The 12074-nt window shown below is 51.4% G+C and overlaps 1 protein-coding gene across 1 annotated transcript in view; it reads left to right on the forward strand.

Moving 5' to 3' along the window:
- The window catches only part of Ttc21a (tetratricopeptide repeat domain 21A), a 32841-nt gene that overhangs the window by 4519 nt on the left and 16248 nt on the right, over positions 1 to 12074 (forward strand). The window contains exons 5-9 of the mRNA XM_051140599.1: positions 1876 to 1998; positions 3061 to 3218; positions 5169 to 5253; positions 6567 to 6665; positions 7747 to 7939. Of these exons, the coding sequence (XP_050996556.1) occupies positions 1876 to 1998; positions 3061 to 3218; positions 5169 to 5253; positions 6567 to 6665; positions 7747 to 7939 (658 nt within the window). The remainder of the gene's footprint in view (positions 1 to 1875; positions 1999 to 3060; positions 3219 to 5168; positions 5254 to 6566; positions 6666 to 7746; positions 7940 to 12074) is intronic.

Genomic DNA, 12074 nt, shown 5'->3' on the forward strand with positions numbered 1-12074 from the left:
CGTAGATGGAGTCACTCCAGAAAGGAGTCCCCACCCACCCTGTGTGTATCTTAGTACCTCCCATGACCATGAGAACAAATGTAATTAAGGCAAAATTATAGCCAAGAGGTAGTAATCCCAACATTCAGGAGGCAGAGGCAGGCAGATCTCTGAGTTCGAGGCCAGCCTGGTCTACAGAGAAAGTTCTAGGACAGCCAGGGCTACACAGTGAAACCCTGTCTCAAAAACAAAACAAAGCTGAGCAGTAGTGGCTCACGCCTTTAATCCCAGCACTCGGGAGGCAGAGGCAATTGGATCACTGTGAGTTCGAGGCCAGCCTAGTCTACAAAAGCGAGTCCAGGACAGCCAAGGCTACACAGAGAAACCCTGTCTCGAAAAACAAAAACAAAAACCAAAACAAAACAAAAAACTACAAGAACACACACACCTGGCAGTGAGGTGCCGGCAGATCTGAGTGAATGACCCTCGCAACTCCTCCAGCCCCTCCTCCTTGGAGCAAGCGGCAGCAGCCCTGCTTGTGAGAAGAGCTTGCGAGTGGTCACAGCTGCTTTTGATGACAGTGGTAACAGCTGTTGTACTCAAGGCCTGGGATCTGCAACAAGGTCCCATGTCAAGGTCGCACAGAGTTCACACTGTACCCAAAGGTGGCCTTGAACTCTGCTCCTCTGCCTCCCCACTCCAGGGTGCTGATTAGAGGCAGGCGCCATGCCTGGTCGGAGTCCATGCTGGGGATCGCTATATACGCTGGGGATTGCTATATACGCTGGGGATTGCTATATCGTCATATACGCTATTTGCTTACCATTTGTACTCACCCCAGTACAACATTGTTTGTTTGTTTAAAGAGATTTATTACATATACAGTGCTCTGCGTGCATGTACACCCGCAGACCAGCAGAGGGCATCACATCTCATTATAGGTGGTTGTGAGCCACCATGTGGTTGCTGGGAATTGAACTCAGGACCTCTGGAGGAGCAACCAGTGCCTTTAACCTCTGAGCCATCTCTCCAGCCCCTGTACAACATTGTTTTAATTTTTGTTTTGAACTTAGTCTTTTACGTGTATGGGTATTTTGCCTGCATAGATGTCTGTGTACCACATGCGTGCCAGTTGCCTGTAGCAAGAGTTACAGATGGTTGTAAGCTACCGTGTGGGTGCTGGGAATCGAACCAGGATCCTCTTAGAAGAGCAGGCCACTGCTCTTCACCCCGGGGCCATCTCTCGAGCACCCTCCTCCACATTATTCTTTAAACATCTTGAATCATCGCTGACATATAGGAAATCAGACGATTTGACTGGCAAGATGGAGCAATAGCTAAAGGTGTTTGCCGACAAACCTGAGGACCCGGCTTCGATCTCTGGAACCCATGGGATGCCCTGCTCTCCCCAGGCTTGGCCCTTCCTGTAACTGGAAGAGGCCATGTGTAGGTTGGAGGAGAGCAGAGGCCAAGAGCAGCTTGCCCAAGCCCCCCAGTATTGTTAACTTGACCGCAACGGCCAGTCCGTGGGGAGACGGGGAGAGGGCCTCAGTAAGGAGTGATGGAGAGCTGCGGCGCTGTGGAGAGGGGTAGAGATGCAAGAAAGGGAGGGTGTGGGGTGGGGGTGGGGGGGACAACAGGGGTGGGGGGACAACAGGGGTGGGGGGGGGTGACGTCCCATGCCAAGCTGTAACCAAGTCCTTTACCAGATGGACGAGGCCTGATTTAGAAGGTGAGGGTTGGCAGGGTGTCACAAGCAGCGCAGGCAGGGGACACCACTGGGATCTGCTCAAGATGCTGCCTACTGGGTGGTGTGGAGATGGTGAAGCGCGGGACATGAGCTAGCCCGGGTGGGGGCAGGGCAGGACCTCACCTTTCCTCTTGTTCTCGTGCCAGGGCTACGTGCTCAAAGGCTGGGTGGACCTCACTTCCAGTAAGCCCCACGTTGTAAAGAAATCCATCAAGTACCTGGAACAAGGAACTCAGGACACCAAAGACGTGCTGGGGCTCATGGGCAAGGTGGGCAGAAGGAAGTGGGGGAGCCTCTGGCCCGGTCACTGGAACTAGAGATCTGCCAGGCGAGCTCAGGCCAAATCTGAGATCCAGGCTCAGAATGGACCAGCAAGCATCCCAGGGTCACACACAGCAGTCCAGAGCCCACTCCCTCCGGCTTTGTGTGGCCCCCTTCTCCTTCTGTTTTGTGTTGTTTTGACTGCTAGGGAATTGGGCCCAGGACTTGGCACACGCCAGACAAGCACTCTGCCACTGAGCATTAGCCCTGGTCCATTTGGTGTTTTGAGAACAGGCACTCCTGTAACCAAGACTGGTCTTTTGTACGCACTATGTAGCTAAGGCTAGACTGCCCTCCTGATCCTTCTGCCTTCAACTGCCAAATGCTGGTGAGACAAGAGTAGGAGTGACCAGGCAGTGCCTTCTTCGTTCTGCCAGAGGGTGTGTGTCAGGGTTGCCTCCAACCCTCTTCCCTCTGCCTCTTTCTTGATGTCACTGTCGGACCCTTTACTGCACCTCAGATTTTTACACACACACCCCATTCCCTACCTGTTAAAGTTAGTGGCCACAAGTAAAGGAAGGCTTTGCGTGTTTTGAATTTTCTGATCTTAATTTGAATGAAATTCTTTTTTATTTTTCTTGCATGACTCTCAGTGACTCAGTCTTTGAGAGAAGAAAACAGGTCTCTTCCTGTCTTCTGTGTGTCTGTCTGATCCTTCATTAAATCACAGGAGAGAGAGAGGGGGCAGCAAGGACACCACTTGCAAGTACCCCACCAACCAAGCTCCATGAGCTCCATCTGCAGCCCTTAAGCCTTTTTGGAAGTCCTGCTGGGGGTGCCCTCAGAGCTCCTGGCAGGGTGTCCCAGGGGAAGAGCGACAGACACAAGGCTGCAGAGGCCATGATCCTCAGTCCCAAAGCATACACGGCTTCCTGGCCTACCTGGCAGGCACGGCCCCACAGTTAAACCCTGGGCCTTTGCGCTGCAGGCCCAGCCAAAAGGACCTTCACTGCCCATCCTGACCCTGACCCTGCATCACTCATGGGAGCTCTTCTCCTGGCTCCCCACAGGCCACATACTTCATGACACAGCAGAACTTCTCCGGAGCCCTGGAGGTGGTGAACCACATCACCGTGGCCTGGGGGAATTTCCTGCCGGCCTTAGTCCTGAAGATGAGGCTCTTCTTGGCTCGACAAGATTGGGAACAAACGATAGAAACTGGACAGAGGTGAGGGACACGCCACCTGCCAGGGCTCCTCCCTTTTAAGTATTCTGGGGGATGCTGGGGATGGACCCCAGGGCCTTCTGTAAGTGCACAAACACTCTACCACAGAACGAGCACCTCAGCCCTTTTTGTTGTTGTTGGTGGTGGTGGTGGCAGTGTTTTTGATTTTTGAAACAAGGTTTCTCTGTGTAGCCTTGGCTGTCCTGGACTCTGTAGACCAGGCTGGCCTCGAACTCTCAGCGACCCGCCTGCCTCTGCCTCCCAAGTGCTGGGATTACAGGGCTTGCGCCACCATGCCCAGGAAGCCTCAGCCCTCTCAACATTTTGAGTCGTGTTCTAAGTTAGCCAGGCTGGCCTCGAACTCGTTGTAGCCTCGGCCCGTTGTCATCCTCCTGCCTCAGCCTACTAAGTGCCAGAATTACACAGGTGAGTCTTCAGACCTTGCTTGCCTTTTTGTTTTGGTTTGTTTTGGTTTTGGCTTCTTTGTTTATTATGACTGTCATCATTAAATGTGTGTGCAGAGGTCAGAGAACAAGTTTCTGGAGTCAGTTCTCCCCTTCCACTATATGGTCCCAGGAGGAATGTGATTCCAGGCTTCAGGCTTGCTCCAATCTGTCACCTGCTAAGCCCTCTCACTAGACTCAGGTTCTTCGGGTGGTGGTGGTGGTGGTGGTGGTTTTAAATCTTTTTTCTGGCTTTTCGAGACAGGATTTCCTCTGTGTAATAACCCTGGCTGTGCTGGACTTGCTTTGTAGAACAAGCTGGCAGAGGTCCGCCTGCCTCTGTCTCTTGAGTGCCGGGATTAAAGGCATGCGCCACCGAGTCGGGTTCTAGTTTTTTGAGACAAGGTATCACTTTGAAGCCCAGATTGTATTTGAACTCAGTATCTCCTGCCTCTGCCTCCCAGGTGGCTCCCATTTCACTGTGGGAGGCAGAAAAGAGGTGATGGAGCTGTGAGCGGTGATAAGCTTGGCTTGGGAGACGGAGAAGTGAGGGTAGCACACTGGACATTCACTCATTGTGTCCTCCTGGGTCATGAGTGGAGGGAGGAAGAGAAGGGGTAAAGCTGCAGGCCTTGTGCTGAGAAAGCCACCAAAATGAGGCAAAGCAACAGCATGGGGGAGCAGCTACTGCGAGGAGTGGCAGGGTGGCGCCACCAGGGCTGGTATTTATCTTCTTTTGTGTGTACAAGTGTTTTCACTGCATGTATATGGGTCTGTGTACTACATGCACACCTGGTGCCTGAGGTCAAAAGAGTGCATAGGATCCCATGAATCTGGAGTTATATAGAGATGGTTATGAGTCCACTCTGTGGGTGCTGGGAATCACACCTAGGTCCTCCGCAAGAGTGGTCAGTGCCTTTAACTACTGAGCCATCACTGAGCCATCTCCCCTGACCTTCAAAACTATAAGGGTCTCTCTCTCTCTCTCTCTCTCTCTCTCTCTCTCTCTCTCTCTCTCTCTCTCTCTCTCTCTCTCACACACACACACACACACACACACACACACACACACACACACACACACGAGGGGAGAGGACGAAAGAAGCTGGCTCAGCAGTTAAGGACTCTTGCTGTTCTTCCAGAGGACCTAAGTTTCAGGGGCTCCAACACCCACATAGGCATACACAGATGCACATAATTACAAAATAATCAAAATAAACCTAAAGGGCCTGGAGAGAGGGCTCAGCGGTTAAGGGCACTGGCTGCTTTTCCAGAGGAACCAGGTTCAATACCCAGAACCCACATAGCAGTTCATACCTGTCTGTAACTCCTGTTCCAGGGGAGCTGACACACTCACACAGATGTACAAGCAGGCAAAACACCAATGCACATTAAAAAATAATAATAATAAAGTATTTAAAGTAAATAAGTCTAAAAATAAAAACTAGGAATGGATGTAAAAAGGTAAACAGAGCTGAGCTGTGAACACTGTCTTCTCTTCCTATTTCAGAATCCTTGAAAAAGATGAAAGCAACATTGATGCCTGGCAAATTCTAGCTGTGCATGAGCTCGTGAGAGAAGGAAACACAGACAGAGTAAGTTGCCTCAAGACTCAGAAGCTCACCCAGGGACACACCTGTAACCCTAGGAGGCTCATCCAGGGACACACCTGTAATCCCAGGAGGCTGAGGCAGGATGACCAGATATGAGTCCAGGTCAAGACCCAAGGGACAAAGAAAGATAGACAGAAAGAGACAGAGGGAGAGAGACAGAGACAGAAGGAGGCTGCCTCAGACGTTGAGCATTGAACAGAGATGATACAAAGAGGGCTCTATTGTGCCCCAAACCCCAGCTGCAGCTTTGCCTTTTGAGTAACGGGAAATGCACCATCCTTTGATGAGATCAACAGAGCAGAACCTAAGGGCTCACAGCAGGAGGAAGGACATTCTGGTTCCTTCCATCTGCAGGCCTCTGAGATAGTGGCTTTGAGTTTGGCTCCTGACAAGGCCAGGGTCATCTCTGCAGTGAATAATGTCCCCTTAGGCTTCTCCTCACTAATGTGCAGCCGGGATTGAAAGGCCCCACCTAACACTGGTTTGTGTTTGGGGGTTCAGTTTTTGCTTTGTTCCATTTAGAAGCAGGTGTGGAATTTCCTGCCTCTACTTCCTGAGTGCTAGGGTTACAGGCATGCACCTTCATGCCTGGTTTTATGTTGTGGAGCTCAGACATGCTTTTTGGTTTTTGGTTTGGTTTGTTGTTTTTTGTTATTTGGGGGTTTTTTTGTTTGTTTTGTTTTGTTTTTGTTTTTTGAGACAGGGTTTCTCTGTGTAACTGCTCTAGCTGTCCTGGACTCACTCTGTAGACCAGGCTGGCCTAAAACTCATGAAGATCTGCCTGCCTCTGCCTCCCAAGTGCTGGGATTAAAGACGTGTGCCACCACCACATGCCTTTTAAAGATTTATTTATTGATTATGTATACAGTGTTTTGCCTGTATTTACACCTGCACTCCAGAAGAGGGCACCAGATCTCATTATAGATGGTTGTGAGCCGTCATGTGGTTGCTGGGAATTGAACTCAGGACCTCTGGAAGAGCAGCCAGTGCTCTTAGCCTCTGAGCCATCTCTCCAGCCCAAATGCAAAGCATCTAGTTTTTGTTGTTGTTTGTTTGTTTGTTTGTTTGTTTGTTTGTTTAGAGACAGGGTTTCTCTGTGTAGCCTTGGCTGTCCTGGACTCCCTTTGTATTCCAGGCTGGCCTCGAACTCACAGTGGTCTGCCTGCCTCTGCCTCCCGAGTGCTGGGATTAAAAGCGTGCACCACCACGCCCGGCTGAGCTCAGGCATGGTAAGGCAAGTGTTCGACCAACGAAGCTGTGTCCCGAGCCCCCCACATTGCTTGTTGTCCCTGCAGGCTACTGATCAAGTTAGAAACCTAATCAGGGCACTAGAGACTCGAGAACCCCAGAATCCAAGCCTCCACCTCAAGAAGATCCTTGTAGTCAGCAGGCTGGTAAGTAGGTGTTACCCCATTTCTGACCTTACCCCACCTGACTCTCCACCCCCATGAGAAGACTTGGCTTCCCTTTGTGTTGTGAGCACCCAACCCCTTCCCTTCCCTCTTCAGCTCAAGCCTGGGCTGTCTGCCTGGGTAGCACATCCCTGTGGCCTCTGCCGGGCTCTGGCTGATAACGGTGACATGGTGTGGCCACAATGTCCTCCACCAAGGTGCCCCTAGGAAGTGCTACAGTGACCAGGGAGGTGGGGTCGGAAAGGCTTTTAGAGTGGTGGCCCTACTAAGGGGAGAATCTGCATCTGCTATGCAGAATCACAGCAGCCCTGACCTGACCCGGCATCTTCTTGAGGGAGTGACCTGACAGACAACCCATGGGCCTCTGACATCGAAAGGCCAGACAGAGCAGGGTGCCAAGGAATTTGTCTTTTGTAAGAACCTCTGCTCCCAAGCAAGGGTCACAGGAAAAACAGAATGAGGCCAACTCTGGGCTGCAGGGACCAGGACAGGATTATTAGGTGCCACTGGCTGTCTGCCCTCTCCATGTGTGTGCCCTCACATGGGCCTGGGACATGGCTCACCACAGCCACTTCTCATTAACAAACTCGACTGGCTTTTCAACTAGCTTCCTTTAGATAAAAGGAAACAAAAACAAAACACCTCCTGGTAGGAAGTTGAGAGGGGCAATACACACTCACAATCCCAGTACTCTGGATGTAGAGGTGAGAAGGTAGAGAGCTCAAGGCTAGCCTTGGCTACATAGCAAGTTCAGGGCCAACCTGGGTTACAGGCGACCCTGTCACAAAAGCAAAACAACCTGTCAGTAGCTACTAAGATCAAGTACTGTGGCCAGCCAAGGGTATGTCCAGAGGGCCCTCGGGGGCGATGACAGGTTCCTCAGGAGAAGGATAGCTAACATGCACACACCCAGCTTCCTAGATAGAGATTCCAGGTACCTCTTGGGCTCTTTGGGGCCTCCCCAGCTTTATTGAAATGCCTCCCCCTGCCCCACTTCTGGTGTGCCTTCACCCCAGCAGGTTGGACCGACTAGACCCTGTTTCCCTATGTCCACTCTTGGCAGTGTGGAAGGCACCAGGTGGTCCAGCGGCTTGTGAGCGGCTTCATGGAGCGCATCTTCATGGCCACCCCCTCATGTGCACTTGTGGCCACAGAGCTGGGTTACCTCTTCATCCTGCAGCAACAAGTGAAGGAAGCAACTCTGTGGTACAAGGAGGCCATAAAGCTGGAGGAGAACAGGCTGGCTGCCCTGGCAGGTCTCTGACGGCGGGGGGGGGGGGGGGGGGGGGCGGCAGGGGGGGGACTGGAGGAGAACAGGCTGGCTGCCCTGGCAGGTCTCTGACGGCGGGGGGGGGGGGGGGGGGTACTGGAGGAAAACAGGCTGGCTGCCCTGGCAGGTCTCTGACGGCGGCAGGGGGGCCAGGGGGGGACTGGAGGAGAACAGGCTGGCTGCCCTGGCAGGTCTCTGACGGGGGGGGGGGGGGGCAGGTGATAAGCAAGCAGGTGTGTCCCCCCCAGGCTTAAAGACATGCACCTGCAAACATTCTCTCCAGATTGTGTGTGAGTTTAGGGGGTTCTGTACCATGGGGTCTTCCAGTGAACCCACCAACACAAATGGAAGGCCCAGCACTAACTGGGACCACCATCCAACTCACACTGACTCCGGTCATAGCTGTAACACGCGCATCCTACACCACCAGAAGACAAGTGGCCTGCTGCTCATTCTGGTGGCCCTGCCCCATCTCAGTCCCCACAGGCCAGAAGTGGAGATGTCCTCACCCACCAACTTTTACACACACACACACACTTTCCATATGCATACCCTGACCTCCCTCTGCAGACCTGGGAGAGCTCTCGGCAGTGTTTCTTTCCTGTCTTCCCCGCTGAACTCCTTCCTTTTGCAAGTGTCAAAAGGGCCCCCCAGAAGCCCTGCTTTCTCTGGTAAGTCAGCGCGTATTAACTGTTCCTAACAGTGAGTCTGACCCGTGGTCCCTTCACAGCAGAGGCTCCAGTTTTCAGTTGATAGTTTTTTGGTTGTTTTGGTTCTTGAGACAGGGTCTCCTTGTGTCGCTCGGGATGGCCTTGAACTAGCTGTCCTGCTTCGGCCTCTAAACGCTGGGATCACCCGCACCTGCCACGCACCAGGGGCCCTGTGTTTGTTCGTTTTGGTTTTTGAGACCACCACGCCCTGTTCGCATGGTGCTGGGATCACAGATGTGTCACCAAGCCCTGTTCACATGGTCCTGAGTGGTTGTTGTAGGGTTTTGTTTATTTGGTTGGTTTGGTTTTTGAGACATGGTTTCCTGTGTAGCGCTAGCCTTCCTGGAACTCACTCTGTACACCAGCTGGCCTTGAACTCAGTCAGTGGTCTGAAAGGCCTTGGCCACCACCCCTGGCTGGTGCTAGATTTTGAATCCAGGACCGTGTACATAGTGAACGAACACTCTACAAATTAATTGGCATTACCAGCCCCCTTTTTGCTTTATTCTCAGCTGGCATCCTTGCCCTTTTTATGCATTTTTTTAAACAGCCCACCCCTAATTTGCATATGTTCCGAGGCCCATAGTCTGCTTGGGGTTGAGGAAGCTGGTGCAGTGCTCTGGTGCTGTCCCTTGCTGGCCCTGAGGAGCTGGGTGCTGACGCCGCTTGTCCTAAGCTGCAGCTCTCTGAGGTACCGTGCAGTTACTAAAGTAGTTGGAACGCTCTGTGTACGTTAGGCTGACCTCACACCACCACCTCTCCTCCATCCCTAACCCAGGGAGAGTTAGTTAGTTAGTTAGTTAGTTAGTTAGTTAGTTTGTTTGTTTGTTTGTTTGTTTGTTTTCATATAGAGAAATCGTATGAAGCACCGGCTGACCTCAATTTGATATGCCTGAAAACGGCCTCGAACAGACTACCCTGCCTCTGAGTGTTAGCGTTATAGGCATATACCATGATGTCTGTTGTTTTACGTGTGTGTGTGTGTGTGTGTGTGTGTGTGTGTAAGCCATGGCACACATGTGGACAGCTTTAATTCTCTTCTTCCATCTTTATGCGGGCCCCATGGAATCAAACTCGTCACCAGGCGCCCACCACAAGCGCCTTTTCCTGCTGAGTTCTTCTGCTAGCCCTAAAGGCATTCTTAAGATGACGCCAAGCTAGATGTGGCAGTGCACAACCTTAATCCCAGCCCTCAGGAGGCAGAGACAGGCAGATCTCTGTGAGTTTTGAGGCCAGCTTGGTCTACAGAGAGAACTCCAGAACAGCTAGTGCTATAACAACAAACAAACAAACAAATGTAAAAGATGACTCCCTGAGCAACCATGAGACACTCAAAGGCAAACAGTATCCATGCATGGAAATCATGGAAATTGCAAGCATGCCTAGAACCCTGTGAGCCAACATGGGTAGAGATGAACCAACTAAGCCCAGAGCTAGACGTGCTGGGCCATGCCTGTCATCCCAGCACTCTGAAGACTGAGGCAGGAGGATTCTCAGTTCAGGGTTATCAGCCCCACACAGACCCTGACTCAGAAGACAACAAAATGAGTAGATAGAGCTCTGGGGAAACTAGAAACACAAGCCCAAGGCCATCAGAGGCTGAGAGAGTGAAAGCTCGCAGTCAGGCAGTCATCCAGAAGGGGATTGCTAGAACATTACTTGTCAGAGCCGCAATCAAGGTGACCCTTACAGAAAACCGAGGAGGAGAGTGTTGTCCCCAGAGGGCCCCAGCACCACCGTAGCTGTGGAGGACGGAAAGTCACCGCACTGCTCTCGACACAGGCAAATCCCACCATGCTGAATCCTTCCTTCCGTGCTTCCTCATTACAGGGAAAGCCCCCGCAGGCAGCCAGAGGGACACAAACTGGTTACAGCAAGTCTGTCCCTCCCGTACAAATCTTAGGGACTTACATGCGAGAGTCCCCATGTCTGCAAGTCAGGGGGAAGTGCTGGCTTAGCTTAGCCTGTCCACCAGCTGTCACAGGCTCAGTCTTTGTGCTTCTAGGTTAGGTCTGCAAGCAGTGTGCAAGGTGGGGGTTGTCCAATGGGTTGTGCAAATCAAGGGGCCTCTGAGGAGCAATGTTAAGCCCCAGAGAGCCTGGGGCTTCTTATGATGGCCCATAAGGAAAGGACACAGCTGGGTTTATTGGTGCGTGCCTCTCACCCCCCAGCATGCAGGAGTGGAAGCAGGAGGATCAGGAGTTCAAGATCACCTCAAGCTTGACACAGTGGCGCACGCCTTTAATCCCAGCACTCAGGGAGGCAGAGGCAGGCGGTTTGTGAGTTCGAGACCAGCCTGGTCTACAGAGTGAGTCCAGGACAGCCAAGGCTACACAGAGGAACCCTATCTTGAAAAACCTATAAACAAATAAACAAGTTAGTCGCCCAAATATATAAAAAGAAACAGGCAGACATATCCTAGACATTCAATCCCTAGTGCCACTACTTCCATAAAAGAGAAAAAAAAGTCACCCCAAAAGAAAAGTGGGGGGAGGACTACAAATAGGAAATTCACAATATAATTCAAAAGTCACTAACTTCAAATATTAAAATATGTTCATTCCCCCTACTAATCAAGAAACTGGGCCAGGCATGGTGGCGCACGCCTTTAATCCCAGCACTTGGGAAGCAGAGGCAGGTGGATCACTGTGAGTTCGAGGCCAGCCTGGTCTACAAAGTGAGTCCAGGACAGCCAAGATAACACAAAGAAACCCTGTCTCGAAAAAAATAAAAACAAAAAGCAAAACAAAACTGTAGATTAGAACTCATTTCTTTCTTTCTTTTGACATTGTGTGTACTTTTGACGGTGTTTGAGTTAATGGGTATGTGTGTGTGTGTGTGTGTGAGAGAGAGAGAGAGAAAGAAGAAGAAGAGGAGAGGAGAGGGGAGAGAGTGTGGGTGCCCACAGGTTAGATCCCCTGGAGCTGGAGTTGCAGGCAGGCAGCCTTGAGCCCTCTGTTGCTGTTGCTGGGAACCAGGCTCAGGTCCTCTGCGGGAACAGCCAAATGCTCTTACCAGCACCTCTGCAGCTCCTCCTTTTACATTTTAGATTAGTAGATACTGAAATGTGTCTGAGAGTGTAAGGAAGGATATGTTTAACTTCTTAGCAGGGACGGCAAGTGGCTGAGTTGGTAAAGTGGCCTCCTGTGAGCCTGGCGGTCTGAGTTTGATCTCCAGGACCCACATAGGAGAAAACTGACATCTCCTGGTTGCCTTCTGACCCCCACATGTGCAACATGGCAGACGTGCGCACGCACACATATACACAGTTTTGTTTGTCACCATGCTAGGAGTTGGACCAAGGGCTTCATGCATGCTATACCCTGAACCTCTCAATGCAGATCTTGGAGTTGCATATTGCTATGTGTACATTAATAACAAATACTCAGAAAATGTTTGGAGGGTTAACCC

Source organism: Acomys russatus, chromosome 32 (genome assembly GCF_903995435.1).
Source record: "Acomys russatus chromosome 32, mAcoRus1.1, whole genome shotgun sequence".
Taxonomy (NCBI): domain Eukaryota; kingdom Metazoa; phylum Chordata; class Mammalia; order Rodentia; family Muridae; genus Acomys; species Acomys russatus.